The sequence below is a fragment of the Podarcis cretensis genome, assembly GCF_951804945.1.
Source record: "Podarcis cretensis genome assembly, chromosome: 11".
Taxonomy (NCBI): Eukaryota; Metazoa; Chordata; class Lepidosauria; order Squamata; family Lacertidae; genus Podarcis; species Podarcis cretensis.
Genome location: NC_137180.1, coordinates 63,957,475 through 63,978,611, shown reverse-complemented (window position 1 = coordinate 63,978,611; position 21,137 = coordinate 63,957,475). Strand labels below are relative to the sequence as shown.

The 21,137-nt window shown below is 48.4% G+C and overlaps 1 protein-coding gene and 1 long non-coding RNA gene across 2 annotated transcripts in view; one reads left to right on the top strand and one right to left on the bottom strand.

Annotated features, from left to right (window-relative positions):
* ARID3C (AT-rich interaction domain 3C) overlaps nucleotides 1-8,237 on the bottom strand; it is a 116,439-nt gene extending 108,202 nt beyond the window's left edge. The window contains exons 1-2 of the mRNA XM_079994921.1: nucleotides 7,914-8,237; nucleotides 6,745-7,329 (exon numbers count right to left, since the gene is read on the bottom strand). Of these exons, the coding sequence (XP_079851047.1) occupies nucleotides 6,745-7,329; nucleotides 7,914-7,952 (624 nt within the window). The 5' untranslated portion in view covers nucleotides 7,953-8,237. The remainder of the gene's footprint in view (nucleotides 1-6,744; nucleotides 7,330-7,913) is intronic.
* Nucleotides 8,238-9,093: 856 nt separating this feature from the next.
* The window catches only part of LOC307226431, a 36,267-nt gene continuing 24,223 nt past the window's right edge, over nucleotides 9,094-21,137 (top strand). The window contains exon 1 of the long non-coding RNA XR_013843412.1: nucleotides 9,094-9,141. This is a non-coding gene — a long non-coding RNA (uncharacterized lncRNA). The remainder of the gene's footprint in view (nucleotides 9,142-21,137) is intronic.

Genomic DNA, 21,137 nt, shown 5'->3' with positions numbered 1-21,137 from the left:
GCATGGAGAGGGTACTGCAATAAACCAACGCTAAAGCTTTGCTAGCAGATCTGATGCTGTAAGATCTCTTACAGACATCGGAAGCCACCTTATACTGAATCACATCACTGTTTCATGTAGCACAGCTCTGCCTGCACCGGCACAAGGAATTGTGGTCCTCCAGATGTTGCTGAACTACAACTCCCATCATTGCTCACCACTGTCTCTGGGTGGCCCGACTCTGATCTATACTGACTGGTGTACATCAGTGGTTTCTCGTGTCTCCCTGGGATGCTCCCCAGAGGAGACATCGGGGATTGGAGCAAAGTCCTTTCGTTTGCAAAGTGCTCTGCCACTGAGCTACACAAGTGCCTGCTGGATCAGGCCAATGGCCCATCTAGTCCAACATCCTGTTCCTGCCCCAATCAGAAACCTGCAAGCAGGATTTGAGCACAAGAGTCCTCTCCCCTCCTGTGGTTTTCAAAAAATGCTGCCTCCAGCTGTGGAGAGCAGTGCAGAGCCATTGAGGCTGGTAGCCATCAATAGCCCTCTCCTCCTCTGTGAATCTGTGTAATCCTATTGTTATGAAGGTTGCTCAAAATTCCCCAGCCGTATTTTGCTCCTGGCATGAGTCCAGTTGCGACTACATGGGAGATTTCTAAGCACCTGGTTGGTGACCACAGTTTGAAATCCTCTGCTTTAGTCCATAGTTAATACCTTTTTCCATTTCCACTGTGTGTTTTTCTCCTTGCATATTGGGGCAAGTGAATTGTTGTAAAAGCAAGTTACAGTCAAGCGATGGACAGTGAACGCTCGGGCTGCGAACGTGATCCATGCAGGATGCAAGTTCGCAACCCACAGGAGCACATCTGCGCATGCATGGGTTGCGATTTGGCACTTCTGCGCATGCACAAAGCGTGATTTAGCACTTCTGCGCATGCGCGACTGCCGAAACCCAGAAGTAACCCGTTCCGGTACTTCCAGGTTTTGGCAGTCCGTAAGCCAAAAAAGGGATGCGGGTGGTGCTGTGGGTTAAACTACAGAGCCTAGGGCTTCCTGATCAGAAGATTGGCGGTTCGAATCCCCATGACGGGGTGAGCTCCTGTTGTTCTGTCCCTGCTCCTGCCAACCTAGCAGTTCAAAAGCACGTCAAAGTGCAAGTAGAGAAATAGGTACTGCTCCGGCAGGAAGTTAAACGGCGTTTCTGTGCGCTGCTCTGGTTCGCCAGAAGTGGCTTAGTCATGCTGGCCACATGACCTGGAAGCTGTACGCTGGCTCCCTCGGCCAATAAAGCGAGATGAGCGCCGCAACTCCAGAGTCGGTCATTACTGGACCTAATGGTCAGGGGTCCCTTTACCTTTTAACCCAAAAAAACACAACCTGAAGCGTGTGTAACCCGAGGTATGACTGTAGTTGAGATCACAGAATTGGAAGGGACCCCCAGACATTCCGTTATGGCGACCATAACCTAGATTTAAGGTGCCATCTGGTGCCTATCTTAGATATCTGAGTTTCTAACACTGGTCCCTCTTCCAAGTGGTAGCAAGATTTCAGGGGGCTCCAGGTGCTCACTCAGGTTTGTGTTTCTGTTAGGAAAACCCGAGGCACAGTGGCTAGTGTCTTAAGACAAATTTATGGATAAATGTGCCAACATTTCACAAGTTTCGATTTATGAAAGGCTTTATAAATAACTTCTCCCTGCTCCAACTGAAGCTCCCAACAGAGGCCACACACTGTGCTCCTCGTGGCTAGAAAGATGCACAGAGCTCTGAAGTCCGGTCGCTGCATCCAGGAAGAGAATGTCCAGCCTATTCTTGGCACAAGAAGGCAGAAGGCGTTTGGGGCTGGACCATCAATCAGCTGGCCGCCTGGCTGATCTGACAAATGCTAGCATGCTGGTTCAGAAAAGATTTACACTCAAAATATTCTGCGAAGAGCAAACACAGGCCCTGTTGGACTTCCTCAGCAAAGTTAAGCAGGCACGCAGATTCAATTTTGCAGCAAGAGAGAACTAACCCCGCAATTCTCCAGTGTCTTGATCCTTAAGTATTTCATACAAGGTGGACAGAAAGCACCCCGATCCCTTAGAAAGTGAGAGCCTTTGGCATGTGCTTTGTTTAAAGCGCCGCCACGTATGAAGGAGCTGGAAACCAGCACTTTGTAACAAGCGACAGACGATCTGCACACCGTGTCATCTTTCTGACAAAGAGAACATACAAGATCTGAAGCAGCCCAAACTGGTTCATTTCTTCTTCGCAGGCAACAGTCTACTTCATCAGATGCATGCGGTGGGGAGGAGGAAGAAGAAGGCAGTCGCAAATGGGCTTAGTTACACCCGAAAACAAACGTTACACATGGGAAGGAAGAGCTAAATATAATGAGAACTCACACACCTTGATGGACAAAGCACTGAAAAATACCAGGAACACAATTCGCAACACCAATGAGAGCTATATTATTATTATTATTATTATTATTATTATTATTATTATTATTATTATTATACATGAAGGATGTGCCCGTCATCCTTGCCCAAGCCTGGACGAACTCAACCAGAGAGTCCAGCTCTGTGATGTCCTGGGACAGCCATGCTTGCACACTGTTCTAAGGATAGAAAACCCAAGTGGTTTGTAATTTTTTACCACCCTTAAGATCTGAATTGCAATGGAAGTTACGGTAAGTGCTGTTGATTCTCTCGAGCGTGTCCCGGATTATGGTGCCAACCCAGCTAAAAGGCAGCTTTTTTGTGAGTGTTTCTAGGATAGCGGAATCATCTGAAACAGGTCTCTTCCAAGAGCGGAGTCGCAATCGTTTGGCGGAACCGCCAAGCAATTCCAGTACTGTTCCCAAGCTCTCCCAAACCAGGAATCAAGCCACGGGGATCAGCTCCTTCCCTCTTGATGCATCGCAGGTTTTGACAAATCCTAAATTCTCACCGAAAACCAGCTCCTCCCTCCTCCATCCCACCACGAGAACGGGGTCTGCGGAAGCAGCTCCAGGAAAAAGTAATCGTAATTACAGGCCTGGCAGATTCAGGATAAGAAGGAGCGCAATCTTCCCAAACAAAGCAAGTCTAAAATTCACATTCCGTGTTTTAATTCAGATAGGAGCAAGAAGGCAATGGGTGCAGCTTAGTGGCGAGCAAATGATAATCTCTCTCTCTCTCTACTGGTAGATCTCTGGGTGATATACAGTAGATCGGCAAGGAATTCTGACTTCCAGCTGTTCAGCAATAGTAACAACGAATGACCACCTCCCAACCAAATTATGCTGGTGAAACGAAGGACGCTTGAAATAACCCGAAATGGATTTATGCATGAAAAAACCGACAGCTCGGTTCTGTTCCCATGCGCAAAACAAGTCCCCGAGTCCAGAATTCTTTCATTCTAAGTGTGAGGCATTTGCAATAGGATCTGGCTGGTAGATTTTGGGGTTCTAATGGGAAAAAACAAAGTTGACCCCTCAAGCCTGAAGTCTGCTCATCCCTGGCATAAACTACCTTCCAGCTCTAACTCTGGAACACAGCTGTCAACCTTTCCCTTTTTTTAAGGGAAATTCCCTTATTCTGAATAGGATTCCTCGCAAGAAAAGGGAAAAGTTGACAGCTATGCTCTGGAACGCTCCTGAGTAACTGTAGAGGTCCTCCGGGCAATCGTTTCTTCCCAGACGAGAGATGGGGCAAAAAAATAGACATGGTGGCCGCAGGCCTAACTCTTTAAATACAGGCACGTCACAACCATGTATAAAAATGCATGTGTATCTCGATCAGAAATGTTCCTTATTTGCTATGATTTTCCAAATTGAGATAGATAGATAGATAGATAGATAGATGATAGATAGATAGATAGATAGATAGATAGATAGATAGATATATGCCGGGCATTATGAAATTGTTACATTGTTAAAATGGAATAATTTTTTTAAAAAATAAAATCCATGCATGGGGGAAGACCTGATTTAAAGCGTATATTTAGCATTTGGGTGGGGGAGAGGAATGGTGACAAACACACTCCGCCCCCCTGGCATCACTTCACCCTCGAGACAGCTCCAGTGCCACAAGCCAGCCTGGCTGAGAGAAAAGCACCTTCACACGGCGCGTAGTTAAACTATGGAACTCACTGCCACAGGAGGCAAAGTTGTCCAGTCCTTTTAAAAAGCAATGGACAAATTCATGGAGGAGAGGACTATCATTGGCCAGTAGCCGCAATCACTACGCTCTGCCCTCCGCAGATGGAGGCAGCAAGAAACCAGGAGAAACCAGCTTGCCATTGTGGGCAAGCGCTGCCTGGCTCAGTGGAAGAGCATCTGCTTTGCATGCAGAAGGTACCAGGTTCGAGTCTGGGCACCTCCAAGAAGGAAGTGGGGAAGACTGAAAAGAGTCACTGCCAAATCGGCGCAGACAGCACAAAGGTAGATGGACCAACAGAAGGCAAATTCCTACGCAGTGGGGAAAGTGTGATGGGGGAGGTCCCATGTCCCTTCCCCTTGTTGCATGTTAATTCATCTCCCCTACTTTATAGGACAGCCTTCCCCAACCTGGTGCCCTGCAGAGATTTTGGGGTACAGCATGCATCAGCAGCTGGAAACATCTGGAGGCTGCTATAGAATTCCAGCAGCCGCCCAGTCCGGACAGGGCAACATGGACCTGGTCTGGAAGGAGCACGTGGGATGGAGGTTTTCAAATACCAGTTGGGTGGCCATCTGTCAGGGATGCTTTCACTGCAATTCCTGCATCGCAGGGGGTTGGACTGGATGACCCTTGGAGACCCCTTCCAACTCAACAGTTATAGTACCCAATCCCTCTGGCGGAGGAAAAGGAAAAAGGAGAACTAGAGCGCTTTGGGAATCGGGACGTTCTCGGGGGCAAAACATCCGTCCTGAAAGGAAGCTCTAGGAACCCAGGGAAAAGTGCAAAGATGGAGTAGAAAGAGCAGCTGTTTTCAGATATCTGAATGTATCCCCAAAGCAGGGAAATGAATAATCTCACACGCCGCTGTCTGCAGAAGCAGAAACAATAAGCTATGGGTCATTGCGAACGCTGCTGTTCTACTTGTGCCGGAGACTCACTTGGCCAGTAGAACTTTCTTTCCCTCTCTCCTGAAACCTCCTGTGCACCCCCAAAATCTGTTCCAGGGGTTTGAGGGATCCTCCGAAACAGATTTTGAGGGTGTGCAGGGGAAGAGCAGGAGGGGGAGTCTTGCTATACAGGCAAAACTCCCCAAGAGCAGCATTGGATACGATGGTTTTAAACTGCCCAAAATTCATTTATGGCATTTCTATTCCACTTTTTCCCCTCCAAGGTGCTCCATGGTTCTACCTCCCTCCTAATTTATCTCCACAACAACCCTGTGAGGTAGGTTAGGCCGAGCGTGAGGAACTGCCCCAAAGTCACTAGGTGAATTTTATGGCCAATTGAGGATTTGAACCCTGGTCTCCCGGGGTTCATGTCAGACACTCTAAATGCTACACCACACCAACTGAAATAGTTGGTTAAAAATCCAAGATTCCACCACCCTAAAAACAACTTTAGCTGTAGCTCAGCCTTGACATAAACAGTAAGAGGAATTGTTTTTTCCGGGGAAAAGGCCCTAACAGCTACCTGCGGAGGTACAAGCGGTCCTGTCTCAAAGAGAACTTTATTTGATGCTCTGGTTCTATATATGAGAAATGGCACATTTAAGGCAACAAGGAGACATTGCAAAACTTGAAACATGCAGAGAGAGGGTATATACAGGGGGTACAATACCAAAGGGAAAGAAAATTGATTTGAGAATAAATCGGCAGCATATTCTGGATTCTGGCAGGCACTGGGGGCTATTTGGGAAGCTAATGCAAAGGTTTGGAAGGAAGATGGAATGAACAGCGGCAAAAGAAGGAATTTGGGGTCAGCTCTCAAGAGGCTTGCAAATGAACCAAACTATATTTTCACAGACTGGCAGATTGGCGCTGCTGGATCCTTCCTAACGGGTTTGACATACAGGTTGGAAGCGACCTAGAACTTTTGGCACCCCAGAATTAGAGCACGGGCTCTTGAGAATGCGGGGCTGTTGTCTCGACATTTCAAAATATCTCTCCAGCCCTACAAACTTTAATAACTGGAGGGGAGGTCAGGATTCTTGCAGACCAGCACCTAGAAAACCCTGTCTACTTGATCATCTGGTAACAATACATACAAACAGGACCGACAACCTAAGAGTGTCCCTGTCAGCCACACTCTTTTCCAGCATACTCCATTGCATTCCTTCCACCCACCCAGTTTCCCCATTTCCACTACCCCACCTACAACTGTCACAAGACCACAGCCCCTAAGGAGGCTAGTCCTCATGGGGGTTATTCGTTGTTTTTCCGGCCACATGACCCAGGGCACTCGAAATAAAGGGAACTGTTGTCAGGATGTGGTGGGGGAAGTAGCTAATGGGGAAAGATTAAGCATCTTTTAAAGAATTAAAAAGAACTGAGAGATTGATGGCCAGTTTGTGAGGCAGCCCTGAGAGTTGGAGAGGAAGAAGTTGGGGCTCATTTGCCCTTCTGTAAAAGATCCAAAAGATCTCTGAGCCACTGGAGAAAGAGATGTCAGCGCCAAAGTTTTCCCTCTGGCAGCTCCGAGGGCGCAGCTGGGCAAGCAGGAGATCTGGGGGCGCAATTGGGATGCGAGGGAGATGTCCTTTTTAGAGTCGGCATAAAAGCACCTTGGGGGTCCCGTCGAGGGGCGCACACTTGCATGGGGGGTTCATGACACCGAGATTTGGGGTTCCTGCTGCCTACCTGCTTGAACTGCTCTTCGTACGTCCACTCGTGGGGCTGCTGCGGCGCGGGGGGCAGAGGCGGCGAGGCGAGGCGCGGCGCATGTCGGGGCGCGGTGGCGCCTCGGTCCTCGTTGTCCGGCTCGTCGTCCTCCGCTTCCTCCTCCTCGTCTTCCTCCTCCTCGTCGTCGTCCTCGCCGCCGCCACCGCCCTCCTCCTCCTCCTCTTCCTCGGGGCGGCGGCGGCGGGCGGCGGCCGGATCCGGCGCGGGGCGCGGCGGAGGGAGAGGGAGCGCTCGCCCCGAGGGCAGCAGCCCCGCGCAGCGCCCGGCGGCCGGGAAGGGGCGCAGCGCCAGCGGGGTGGCCGTCGGGCAGGCTCCGGCGGCGGCGGGGTGCGGAGGCGGCGGCTGCGAGGCGCGCAACGGAGGCGGCTGCCCGGCCGGGGCTGCCTGGGCGCGGCGCAGCTTCTCCTCGAGGCGCGCCGCCTGCGCCCGCTGCAGGTTCTCCATCACCGCCTCCAGCCGGAGCCCCCCGGCGGCGCCCGCGCCGCGCCCCGGCGAGCACGACGGAGCCGACGACGCCGACGGCGAGGAGAAGGCGGCGGCAGCCTGGAAAAAGAGAGAGAGAGAGAAAGAAAGAAACGAAGAGGGGGGGCGTCAGAAGGAAGAAAAGACGAAGGAGCCGAGGAGGAAGAAAAGGAGACGGGGCGGGAGGGGGGGGGGGAGAAGGGAGGGCGGAGGAAAGGGAAGATGGTCCCCGAAGGGCGCCGGGGTGGGAAGGGGAAGGAGCCCAGGGCGTGGGACTGACGGGGGGGGGGGGGTCAGGAAGGAAGGAAGCCGCCCGGGAGCGTCCGCTAGGGGACCCACCCACGGTGCCGTCGAGAAGCGCGCGCGCGGAAACTTCACAAGGAAAGCGGGGGAGAACTTTCCCTCCCCTCCGCCGTCAAAAGAATTAAACTGGACGGGAGGCTGGAGACGGGGGGGGGGGGACACGCACACGTGAAGCCCTCCAGAAGTTGGCTTTCCCAGTAACCCGACGCTCGCTTCCCCCTCCCCCCCTTTAAAACAAGCAAACAAACTGCTTCCAAACTCCACCCGCGCGGTGGGGAGTCCGGGGCCGAATCGCCGCCCGACCGTCCGCCCCCCCCACCACCCGGGGGGGGTACGAGGGGTGCTGACCCGGCGCCGCTTACCAGGGCGGATTTGGTGGCGACGCGGGTGTTTTCGCCCATCCTTCGCCTCTCCGTTGCGCACCTGGCCGCGCTGGGCGAAAAAATGGACTCAGACTCGACGGGGGGGGTGGCGTGTGTGTGGGAAGCGAGGGAGGGAGGGCGACCGCCTGGCCGCCTGAATGTAATTTTAATCGAGACCTCCGCGCTGGCGTTCGGGGTTGGTCCGGGGGAGGGTTGTTGGGGGTCTGCCCCTCCCCCTCCTCCCACCCCCCTCGAGGCATGTGTCAGATGCGTCCGAAATATTTCTCTGGATTCGGATCCTGCGCCTTGTGGGCGAGATCGGAGGGGCGGGCGGAGGGGGGGTCCTGTTTTTCTCCCTCCTCTTCCTCCTACTCCTCCCCCCCCCTTTGCAACAAGTGGCAGTAGAAGCAAGACTGACCCCTTCCTCCTCCTCCTCCTCCTCCTCCCCTTCCCCACCCCCAGCAGCCGAGAGATCCCCATTTGCTAACAACACGTCAAAGGGAGTGATAAATGGCAGGGGGCCGGCTAGGCTGGGCTGGCGGATCGCCCGAGGGGGAAATTGCTCCAGAGAGAAGATCACCGACGGACTAGCCGGCCGAGACTCCCTGGGCGCACCTAATACCTGGGCGGAAGAAGCTTCCTTCTCTCCTTCTATCAACAAGCAAATACTGACAATCCCGGGTGGATTTTGTGAAACCTCTAAAAAAACAGAGCCACCTCTGTGAAAGCTGATAGTCCCCTAATTTTATTCCAAAGCAGTCACTTGCATCATAAGCCACTTGAGTTTGATTTTCTCCTAGAAAGGTGGAACAACAAGCAAACCTTTCCAAGCGAAGTGGAGTCCAGTAGCAAAGGACCTCTGCCCTCCACTTTTAAAACTCTTGGTACATGTGGGGGAGGGATGCGGATGGCGCTGTGGGTTAAACCACAGAGCCTAGGGCTTGCCTATCAGAAGGTCGGCAGTTCGAATCCCTGCGACGGGGTGAGCTCCCGTTGCTCGGTCCCTGCTCCTGCCAACCTAGCAGTTTGAAAGCACGTCAAAGTGCAAGCAGATAAATAGGTACCGCTCCGGCGGGAAGGTAAACGGCGTTTCCGTGCACTGCTCTGGTTCTCCAGAAGCGGCTTAGTCATGCTGGCCACAGGACACGGAAGCTGTACGCCGGCTCCCTCGGCCAGTAAAGCGAGATGAGCGCCGCAACCCCAGAGTCGGCCACGACTGGACCTAATGGTCAGGGGTCCCTTTACATGTGGGGAACCTGTGGCACATAGCTCTTGCATTCCAAACCCCATCAGTCCAGGCTGGCAGAGTCAGTGGTCAAGGGTGATGGCAGCTGTAGTCTGGCGGCACGTAGAGGGCCCCGGGCTCAGTGGTGGAGCACCTGCTTGACATGCAGAAGAAAGGAAGAGCCTGCTGGATGAGACCCATGGCCCACGGAGTCTTGCATCCTGTTCTCACAGGGGCCAACTAGGTGCCTGTGTGAGACCAGCGAGCAGGATTCGAACACAAGTGCACTCTTCCCTCCTGCGGTTTGCAGCAACAGGTATTCAGAAGCTGTGCTGCCTCCAGCCGTGGAGACAGAGCAGAGCTATGCTGGCTAGTAGCCATTGATAGCCTTCTTGTCCTCCACAAATTTGTCCCATCCTCTTTTAAAGCCATCTGGGTTGGTGGCCTCCTGTGGCAGGGAGTTCCACAGTGTAACTTTGTGCTGCATGAAGGACTTCCTACCATCTCTCGTGCTGGAATAAAATTATGCCTCTCAAAATACCTCATTTACTACCTGTCCATAAGAATAAGAATATTTTATTTATATCCCGCCCTCCCCAGCCAAACCAGGCTCAGGTCGGCTAACATCATAGTATATAATACACAAAATCCAATTGAAACAATCCAGAACAAAACATTACTGAAGAAAGTCAAACATAAAGTATATATTCAAAGCAACAAAATTAGCAGGAAACTAAAACGTTTTCTTAAAGTTTTCCAAATAAAAAAAATGACAAAGGAGAATTACAACCATGGAATGCACATTTAACACAGCAAAGGTACCAAAAATGAAAACTAAAAAATCCTAAGGCCCTAAACCAACACATCCCATGCTACACCTGTGCGTAAAGCCAATCCGTTTAGCTGGAACCTAAATTCAGGACTGGAAATGCATCGGCAAAGCCTTAGAAACTGGCTGTGAAGAGTCGCAAGGAAGGAAAGAGGGGACAGTGGATTAACCCAGCCACCCTAAAAGCACCTTCTGCGGATAATTCTCCCTTCTGACACTTTGTAGGGAAACGGCTGGGCCTCTTCTTATCCAGTGGCACATAATCTATAAGGTAATCTATATTTATAGAGTGTCGGTTGTCCAAGGATCTCAGCAACTGGAGTCTATTATTTAACTTGCACTGACATGGACATTCGTTGTGAGCAAATAATAATCTGAAGAGGGTCTGGAAGCAGCAGGAGGTTTTCGGTGAAGCCACAGTTTGTCACGATGAATCTGTAGTACATCCATCGTCAGGGGGTGTGGAACCCAGAGAAATAAAACCACTCGGGTTATAGATGACATTCATCACAAACTTCGCTTTATTTGTAGCTTGGAAGTGGCTCAGCCGTTCGTTGAAACAACAGCATAGCATTTCACAGGCTTTGCATGGGATGTTAGAGAGTTTAAAGGACTTCCTATGCCATTAGTCCAATGATCCGCACAACAGCCTGGCAAGGTAGGGCAGTATTAACAGCCTTTATCCCCTTATGTCCCTGGGAGACCCATTTATGAGAGCTGTTCAATGAACTCAATGCCTAAGATCCTGTTATGAAACAATATTCAGATAATAGCCCCGCCGCCACCACTGTTAATATAGAGGGAGTAAGAGCTGTTCGACAGTGGAATTTGCTGCCAAGGAGTGTGGTGGAGTCTCCTTCTTTGGAGGTCTTTAAGCAGAGGCTTGACAACCATATGTCAGGAGTGCTCTGATGGTGTTTCCTGCTTGGCAGGGGGTTAGACTCGATGGCCCTTGTGGTCTCTTCCAACTCTATAATTCTATGATTCTAGGGAAGTCTCCCAGTGTAGGACCCTGTGACTCCTAGGGAAATCTGTGAAATAATCTCTACTCTGAAAAATGGGAAGGTGGAATCATTGGAGAAGTGTATAAGGCAGCCTGCAGCTGATGGGTATCTATCCTTGCACCTCTATTTACATAAATAGTGGTCACTTTCCTTCTCAGTGGAATATTAGCATAGTCATTCCTATCTTTAAGAAGGGTGATCCTAGCAAACCAGCCAATTATCGCCCTATTTGTTGGGCGTCTCATTCAAATTATATACCAAATACCCGTTAAAGAAATTACATTATTGGCTTGGAATCTAGTATTAACATTGCAGTCTTGTAGGTGGGAACTTAGGCTGACAGAGGAGCAGCCTATCTATGGTCTGTCTCTGAGCTCGTGGCAGAATTAAGTTTTGAACTCAGGACCGTCTTATTCAAAGGCACACAGCCCTTTAGCTACTGCCCTAGGTCACTGTTACTCAGGTGGGCTGGGTCAAAGGAGCATTTCCGTTTTGTAGGCCTCCTCACTCCCTTTGGGTCCAATCCTATGCATATTTCCCTGAAAGCAAGTCCTACAGGATATCTTTCTGAGTAAATAAACCACATTGCGGCTTCTGATTGCTCAGTGTTTACTCACAAAGGAAGGTGAGAGCTGCGGCTGCACTGAAATTTGCTCCCCTAGATTCTCCTCCATGGCTTTTGATGTCGAGTTTCCTAGGACATGGATGGTGCTGTGGGTTAAACCACAGAGCCTAGGACTTGCCGATCAGAAGGTCAGCGGTTCGGATCCCCACAATGGGGTGAGCTCCCGTTCCTCGGTCCCTGCTCCTGCCAACCTAGCAGTTCAAAAGCACATAAAAGTGCAAGTAGATAAATAGGTACCACTCCGGCGGGAAGGTAAACGGCATTTCTGTGCGCTGCTCTGGTTCGCCAGAAGCGGCTTCGTCATGCTGGCCCCATGACCCAGAAGCTGTACACCGGCTCCCTCGGCCAGTAAAGTGAGATGAGCGCTGCAACCCCAGAGTCGGCCACGACTGGACCTAATGGTCAGGGGTCCCTTTACCCTTCCCTTTCCCTGACCTAGTACCCTCCAGTTGTTTTGAACGACAACTCCCGGTGGAAATTGTAGTCCTGAGCATCTGAAATTGTAGTCCTGAGCATCTGAAAAATACCATGTTGGGGGAGGCTGCTCTGGATATTTATTCACTGAATGCTCAAATATTGGCTCAATATCCACAAGTGTTTCTGCAGGCTCCTTCACCCTCCTCCATAGCTGATCTTTCACAGGGCGTGATAAACCTCCAGTTTGCATTTGAGAGTTGGCCCCAAAGATATTTCACACTGAGCAGTATTTGAGAGAGAGCATGCCTTGGCACTGGGCAGTCAAGAGAAACCCAGAGTTCCCAAGACATAAACAGGACATATTTCTCCTGCCCTTTCCTCTTCCTCCTCCCCTTCGCACAGCTGACTTCGTTATGGGTTAAGCTGCAAAAGGAGAGCTCGCCTCTTGCAAAGACGGGTGGTGGCTAATAAACTCCATTAACATCCCAGCATCCACCAGCATGTTTATGTGGGAGATAAGCAAGCAGAAAGAGGCAGGGAGAGTTGCAGAGCAGGTGGTCTTGCCCTGGAAGTACCTCAGGACAGCCTTGTAGGATTGCTGCTCTCCAGGCATCCTTGGGAATCTCGCTCTGCACTCCCACCCTGATCCTCAAAGGTGAAATCCTGTCCTGTAGGAACAGCCCAAAGGCGGTCAAAAGGGGGCATCGATTTTGGACAGAAATACTCAGGACTGCAGCGAGAGGAGGAGTAACAGCGGAGCAAAGCAAATGGGGCAGTTGATTTCCTTATGTTCATCTCACAACATTTCGTCCAAGTGTTCTGTGTTACCCCAAAGCTAACATGTCTGTGCACAACACGTTTTATCTGCAGTGGTCTGTTACAATAATACGAAGCAATTAAATGTGTGTGGTTGCTTTATTCTTTTCTCTAGAAGCGTTGACGGAAGAGCAGCTGACCAATATCTTAAATGAAAAATTTAAATGCATCAATTTGATCACACTTGAGCATTTGCTGTTTATCCACTCTTTCCCCATTTGAATCAGACCAGAGGAGTCCACACCTGCACGTATTTGAATTTGTACTGTATATGAGGATCAACGTAGGTTTTTCCCACTCATGGCAGTAGGCACTCCCTTCTGTGTTTCCCCATTGTGTCATTTGTTGAGTCTGTTCTGCCAATAAAATTCAGATAGCCTGTGTGCAGAAAAAAAACCCCCACGAAGTGTGCAAAAGCACAGTCAGACAATTGTAAATTTGCTTGTGCAATTTTCTAGTTTTATGAAAATCGGGGGTTTTGAAAGAATATCTATGGCTAGGGCTTTTTGCTCGTGCAGTTTTCCAGTTTTGTGCAAATCTCAGGCATCAAAAGAAAAATGGATGTGCACACACATATGCAGAGAGAGAGAGAGAGAGAGAGAGAGAGATGGTTAAATTCCTGACACACCTTTACTAGTGTACTGGAAAAGAAAAGAAAGCAATTGTAAATTTTCAACAGCACATGCTTTTCAGATTGCTTCCCAATAAACCTGGAGTAGAAATTTAAAATGTTTGCTTGTACAGTTTATCTGTTTGGACGAATCTGAGGCATCAAAAGAAAAGAAAAACTCAGGGCATTTCTGAGAAGAAATGAAAACACCAGGAAGCATCAGGCACAGAAAGGGGAACAGGAGAAAGCGGAAAGACCAAACAACACCAAAACAAATCCTTTGCAACCCCACACGAAGCAATTCGGAGCTCTCCCATTTTTGGGATTGTCCCTGTATGGGGCAAACTTGAATTTACTGGGGTAAGGCATCAAGACTAGTGTTTTTTGAGGGTAATGCCACATACACTATGCAAATTAAGCAGGAATGCACTGTGAATTCTGGTGTGGACAAGCCCTTGCAGTATCTCATTTTTACGAGAAATTCTCTCTTATTTTCCTAAACCCCAAACAACCCTCAAACCCTCTTCAACCTCTAATTTGTTAAGGAGGTAAGTGTCCGTTCTAGCAGATGGATATCTTCAGAAATAAACATCTCTCTTCTGTAGGGTTCACTTCTGTGACAGATGAAGGCTGTATTCCGGCCATACTTTCCTGGGGGTTTGGCCCATTGAAAAAGTGAGGCTAACTCCTGGGAAAACATGCTTGGAACTGCAGCGAACATTTCTGCCATTCCTCTGTACTCGGGCCACTGCTAATCCATTGCTAATTGGATAAACGTACTGGCTATCCCATAGTTCAGGATTTCCCAACCTGGTGCCCATCTGATGTTTTGGACGACAACTCCCATCAGCCCCAGGTGAGAAACCAGGTAAACTCTTAATAGTTACAATAATTCCTTTTTGGTACAGTCGATTTAATGTATCTTCTAGGTAGGTATCTGCATAAATATAGATTGATGATGATGATGATTTCGAGCCCGCTCAGCTCACCACCCAAAGCAGATGAACTGCCCACGCTGACTTAAATCCAGCACTCTTCCATACCCTTCAACATTTCTCCGATGAAAATGTTGTTGTTTAGTCGTTTAGTCGTGTCCGACTCTTCGTGACCCCATGGACCAGAGAACGCCAGGCACTCCTGTCCTCCACTGCCCCCCGCAGCTTGGTCAGACTCATGCTGGTAACCTCGAAAACACTATCCAACCATCTCGTCCTCTGTCGCCCCCTTCTCCTTGTGCCCTCCATCTTTCCCAACATCAGGGTCTTCTCCAGGGAGTCTTCTCTTCTCATGAGGTGGCCAAAGTACTGGAGCCTCAGCTTCACAATCTGTCCTTCCAGTGAGCACTCAGGGCTGATTTCCTTCAGAATGGAGAGGTTTGATCTTCTTGCAGTCCATGGGACTCTCAAGAGTCTCCTCCAGCACCATAATTCAAAAGCATCAATTCTTCGGCGATCAGCCTTCTTTATGGTCCAGCTCTCACTTCCATACATCACTACATCCGATGAAAATAGGGACGTCCAATTCCATAATGATAATATTTTACTATTTATCTTTTCCTGGGTTGCCCCAGCCACTCTGGGAAGCTTCTGACACATATAAAAACATTAAACATTAACACTTCCCTATACAGTCATACCTCATGTTACGTCCGCTTCATGTTATGTTCTTTCAGGTTACGTCCTGCGGCGACCCAGAAGTACTGGAAAGGGTTACTTCTGGGTTTCGCCACTTGCGCATGTGCAGAAGCGCGAAATGACGTAACGCGCATGTGCAGAAGCGGCGAATCGCAACCCACACCTGAGCAGGCACGCCGCTGCAGGTTGCATTCTTTTCATGTTGCAAACGGGCCTCCGGAATGGATCCTGTTTGCAACCAGAGGTACCACTGTACAAGATTGTCTTCAGACGGCTCGGGGGTCTGATAACTCCATACCCTCCAACATTTCTTCGATGAAAATGCTGCTCTGGTTCGCCAGGAGCAGCTTAGTCATGCTGGCCACGTGACCTGGAAGCTGTACGCCGGCTCCCTCGACCAGTAAAGCGAGATGAGCGCCGCAACCCCAGAGTTGTCCGCGACTGGACCTAATGGTCAGGGGATCAAATCAGAAACCATGACGGCCTCTCTAAATCTGGGACGTCCCTAGAATACAGGGACAGTTGGAGAGCCTGCTGTTCTGAAGACAAAATAGATTATTGTGGACTTTAGGAAATGTAAATTGAATATTTAGCCGCTCATTATTGAGGAGAAGTGTGTGGAACAGGTCTCGGTGTTTCAATTTCTGGGAATGGAGTTGAGAGATGACCTAACCTGGGCAGAAAACAGTAAAGACCTGATGAAGAGAGCACAGCAGAGGTTTTATTTTCTGAGAATCCTCCGGAAAAACAATCTCTCAAAGGACCTGTTGATGGCATTTTACCATTGTACTGTTGAGAGTGTATTAACTTATGGTCTGTGTGTGTGGTTTAGAAGCTGCACTGTCAGGGGAAAAACAATGCAGTCCAGGGTTGTAAAGACTGCAAAGAGAATAATTGGGTGCGCTCTTCCCACCTTGGATCAAATCTATGCTTCCAGGTGCCCTAAGAAAGCTGCAGAGATAGTGCAGGATAGTGCGCACCCCAGAAATGATCTCTTTCAGCTTCTGCCTTCTGGAAGAAGGTACAGGGTTATAAAGACTAGGATTAGCCGCCTGAGAAACAGTTTCTACCCAAATGCGATTTTGGTTTTAAACGCAGTGTAAGGTAGTCTCTATGGGAGTATATTGTATTCAATTGTGGGGTATCAGAGTTTTTAGGGGGCTAACCAGGCTGGGATAGCAGGCTTGTGCATTTTTGAACATCTGATGTAGATTTTTTCAATTTCGTTGTTCTGTATGGGACAATGACAATAAAGATTATCGTATCATAAGGGTCCTGCTTTGGGGCTTACAACTGGGGCATCGGGTTGGCCACTGTGAGAAGAGGATGCTGGACTAGATGGGCCATTGGCCTGATCCAGCTTCAGGCTCTTCTGATCTTCTTATATTCTTTAGCTGGTTTTGCTTGCAGGGGGAATGTTGTCATCTGGCTCCTGCCCGGAGAACTGCTTTCTACTATCAAACATCCCAGGAGAAACAGCACAAGCTGTTGGGATTTCCCCCCTCCAACTGATGTTTCCTACCTTTGAGCAGAAATGGCTTTTACAGTTTTTAAACACTTATACTAAACGTGTGTTTATTTCACATTTCTCTTGGCATGGGTGCTGCTGTATTGCTGCAAAAGGTAAGAGAGAGAGAGAGAGAGAGAGAGAGAGAGAGAGAGAGAGAGATTCATTCTGGCCCCTTCCCTCCCCTTGAAAAGGGCCAGGCATTTGACTAAAGTTATTCGGCGCATGACTGGGCCTGTCCAGGAAGGCCATTAGGACATGCCAGGGATAGATGCTCTGGGATTAGAGGCGCTGGTTTAAAGCACATCCGAGAGGTAAATATTATTACCCTGCCATGTGTGTTCTGGGGAAACTCAGGGAAGTGTTCACGGCAGCCTGTTGCTAGGATGTTGTCACCTAACAGTGATATTTATTGTTTGTTTATATCGTTTATATAAATCCTGCAGCTACCCCCATGCAAACCTGCCTAAGGATTAAGGGCCTGGCTATATATTTTGAGCAGGGTTCTAGTGCTGTTTGAGAATGGTTTTGTTTGGGGTTGGTCTTATGTGAGTAGCTGAATAAGTCTAACAGATCACATCTTTTTGTTTTTTTGTCTTTTTAAAATTGTGAACCATCCAGAGGATGCAATTAATGGACAGTCCATCAATCTTAAAGGGGGGGGGGATTATGATCCTGATCAGAGGTAATTTTCTGGGGGGCCCTGTGAGTGGGTGGACCAGAGAGAGGACCCCTTTATTGCTGGTGGTACCCACTTTTAGAATACGCCCCCCAGAGAGGTCTGTTTAGTGCCTTCTTTTTTTTTATTTTAAGCACCAACTTGAGAGATTTTTCAACTTCCCAGACTTTTAATGAACAATGCAAACTGATCTCAACTTGATTTTAAATTTTTTTTTACATTAGTTGTCTATTTCCAATTTTATCTGTCATTTTATCATGTGACACTGCTGGTTTATCTGTTTATTGCTATGATTCAGTTATTATTTGTATGCATATTTTTAATGCAGTTTGTTTCAATCACTTTTAATGGATTCCAGATTTAAGCTTTTATCTCAAGATTTGAAGGCGGCTATAAATCCTTGAAGTGAATGACTAATAATAACCACCATGATACCTGTTATTTGGCCAACTGCCCTGCAGTCTCCATTAATGCTTGCATTCTGCCCAGTCCTCTCCAATTTTGCACCTACAGTGCGGAGAAACCAACTTACTCTAGATCACACAGTGGGTCCCAGGTGGAAGCGAGACTTGAACCCAGGACCCAAGTACAGCATGACACCCCCTGACATCCGGCATCTTTCCCCCTACCTCTTGTTTGCTTTTAAGTTACTCGTTTTAAATATTTTATTCCACCTCCTGGCAGTTTGCAATGTAAGCTAAAACGCTACATTGTATTCTCAATAAAATACAATCAGCACTTAATCAAAAAAGTCACAAAATAGAGCAAGGAGGCATATTTATTTTTTTAAAAAATATTTATATACAGCTCATGAATAAAGAAAACATCAAAATGGTTAACAACAACTGCACATAAATCCATGCACTATTTTTTTAAAAACCATTTGAAAAAAGTTAAAATCAGAAATTTAGATAACAATTCCCCAGACATACACGGAATACTGCAGTCTGAAGCAAACTGCAGAAATCTGTAAAAAAATGTCCTGGAAAACCTGGACGTATGGCAACCTATGTCAGCACTGTTGTTTTTGCCAATTTTCGTTTAAAGAAGGCACGCACTGGATCTCTAGTGGCAAAGAGTTCCACAGAACTGGGTTGACGATGCTAAAGGCTCAGTCTCTTGCTGCTGTTAAATGAGCCTCACCAACAATATCCATTGTGGGTCACAGTGGTGGTGAAAAGGAGGCAGTGAGGGCTGAGTAACTAATTCTAGTTCCCATAGGCATCTATGAGATGCTGAACTCTGAAGCCAAATCATCCTTGGAGCAATTGCATCAGGGTTCATGCTTGCAAGGGACCCCAGAGTTTGAGAGCTTTCAATTATTTTATATACCGGTATATTTTTTGATCATATTGTGTACCGATTAATCCCCCAGGGTCTGAGAACTTTTGCTCGTCATTCTGCGGCTGTTCCTTGTGAAAATCTGGTCTTGTTCACTGAATCAGAACTTTTCAGATGCACAGAAAAATCCAAAGAAGGATTTTGCTTAACCAAGGTTCAATTCAGTGGCTAATATCAGATTTTTGCAAGGAACAACGGACCCAGGGAAATTAATTAGTCCACCATATGGTCCAAATGCCCAGCAAGCGAAAGTGCAGATGAGGCCTAAGTCTCTAGCTCACGGGTGTCAAACACAAGGCCCACGGGCCGAATCCGGCCCGCCAGACCTCGTCATGTGGCCCCTGTAGCCGCCGCCGGCCACCAGCCTTCACCTTTTATTCTCGCTTTTTTTTTGACACAAGAAAGCCACCTCTTCAGCGCATGCGCGGCAGCCTACAAGCCAGAGAACGTCTGCCCTCTAGCGGCGCCAGCCGTTCTACACAGGAAACCTCCACTTTACATCCATTCAGGAAACCTCCACTTGTTTTTATATTGAGCACATGCCATCCTGTGATGTGACAGATCCAACGGCTGCCTGAACCCTTCTCTCCTGTACTGTAAGTACATATGATGTATGTGGGGAGGTCTGCTTATTAGGGGGGGGTCTGCTTATTATTCTGCTGATGCGGCCCCCGATGAATTTGAGTTTGACACCCCTGCTCTAGCTCTTCAGGAAAGAAAGTTAGGAATCAAAATGTGCAGGGCACCAACCAGACTGGAGACGAGGTTTTCCTGAAGTCGGGGATGCGGGATTCATATTGCCCTGCAGAGAAGCTCCGGACATCGGATCTCTCTCCTTCAACTCTGTTTGGCTGTGAAGTCAACCTCTCCCCTTCTCTTTGCAGGGATCTCCGAGAGCTTGTGCGGCAGGTAGTTTTCGGCAGCCACTGGTTGGTCCTTGACATGCCTTTTGTGGGTTAGGAGAAGGGTGCTTTGGGGGCGTAAGGCAGCAAAGGAGTGATGGTGGCGGGTCGCATATTTTGCTGTCGCGAACTAGGGCTTTTGAATGGGAGTGAGGGAGAAAACTGATGGCAGAGATGGCTTCCTCTGTGTCTTCAACCACCTGCTCACCTGTGTGCTGGCACATTTGCTGAGGATAGGACCTTGAAGGAGGTGGGAGAAAGAAGTGATATGCGTGTTCCTTCCAACATCACCTCCTATATGTTGCTGGTGTCATGGATCTTCTGCTTTGCCAAAAGAGAGAGGGGAAATAAAAAGGTGGGTTGATTTCCCTTCTTGCCTGGTTGTGATCTTCTGCAGGGGATCGTTGTCCTCGCCTGAACGATTTGTTGAAATGGGCATTCTGTAACGGAGGAGGAGGAGGAGGACCAAGTCTCTGTTGATTAAATAAAACTAAAACTTGGTGCCCAGATGCAGGAATAGAAACGATCAGGGCCCAATCCAGACCCCTCCACGGTTTATCCATCTCCAAGGCAGATTTCCAGGGGCTACAGAGAGGAAAACATGCCATCTAGTGAGCAGATGGGCTAACTGCAATTTGGACTGAATTTGCAAAATGAGAACCAGAAGTCTCATACCGTGGGTGTACTTTCCTGGGAGTAAGTCCCATCAGTGGGAGATCTGAGTAAACTGGGCTGCACAACTTCATACAAAATGAGTTTCTTAATTTGTTCTGTCTAATTTTGTTTTATAGTCTCATATGCCACCGCAGTGCCTTTAAACGTTGAGCTGGCTATAAATGTTTTCACGAGAGAGCTTTGAGGTGCGGTTTTGAGAGCCAGTGTCGTGCAGTGGTTGGAGTGTTGGGCTGGGACCCGGCAGAGACCAGGGTTCAATCCACACTCACTCACAAAAGTCACTGCCTCTCAGCCTAAACTACCTCTCAAGGTTGTTGTGTGGATTAAATGAGCAGCGGGAGAACTATGTACTCCACCTGGAGCTCCATGGAGAAAAAAGTGGGATTTAAAAGCAATGGAAAATAAATAAATGAGACAGCGCAGCAAAAGTGAGACAAAATAAATGAGAACATTTGTGGCATAAAAATTTACAGGATTTCAGCAGGAATGTGTACTGACTGGAGATAAGCAGTGTTGGAAAGGTACTTTTAAACTTTTTTTTTACAATTCATTATATACCATTTCCCAATATTCTGTTACCCTTTATCAAGTCCCCATCCCAGAACTTTCACAGGTGCAAGCTGTATTGAAAGTGGGATCCATGTGTGACTGCTCTGATAGCATCATGGGCACGAATCATCATGTATGTGCCATAAAAAGGATGCTTGGAGGGGCTCTTTGTAGAACTTAGCTGGGTGTAACCCAGTGTGGTTTTTACTTCTGAAGCAAGATGCAAAGAGGATCAGACTGCAAGGGGAAGTACTGCATGTTTCTGCATTATTTCTGTCCAGAGAGGCACTCTTGCCTTCTAGCTTTCTTTTCTGGAAAAAAGAAAAGCTTTTAATTATGACATCTCCTCTTCCATTCCCATACATACCCCTCTTCCCCAGTTGCAGAAATAAATCCACTCCACGGGTTTTC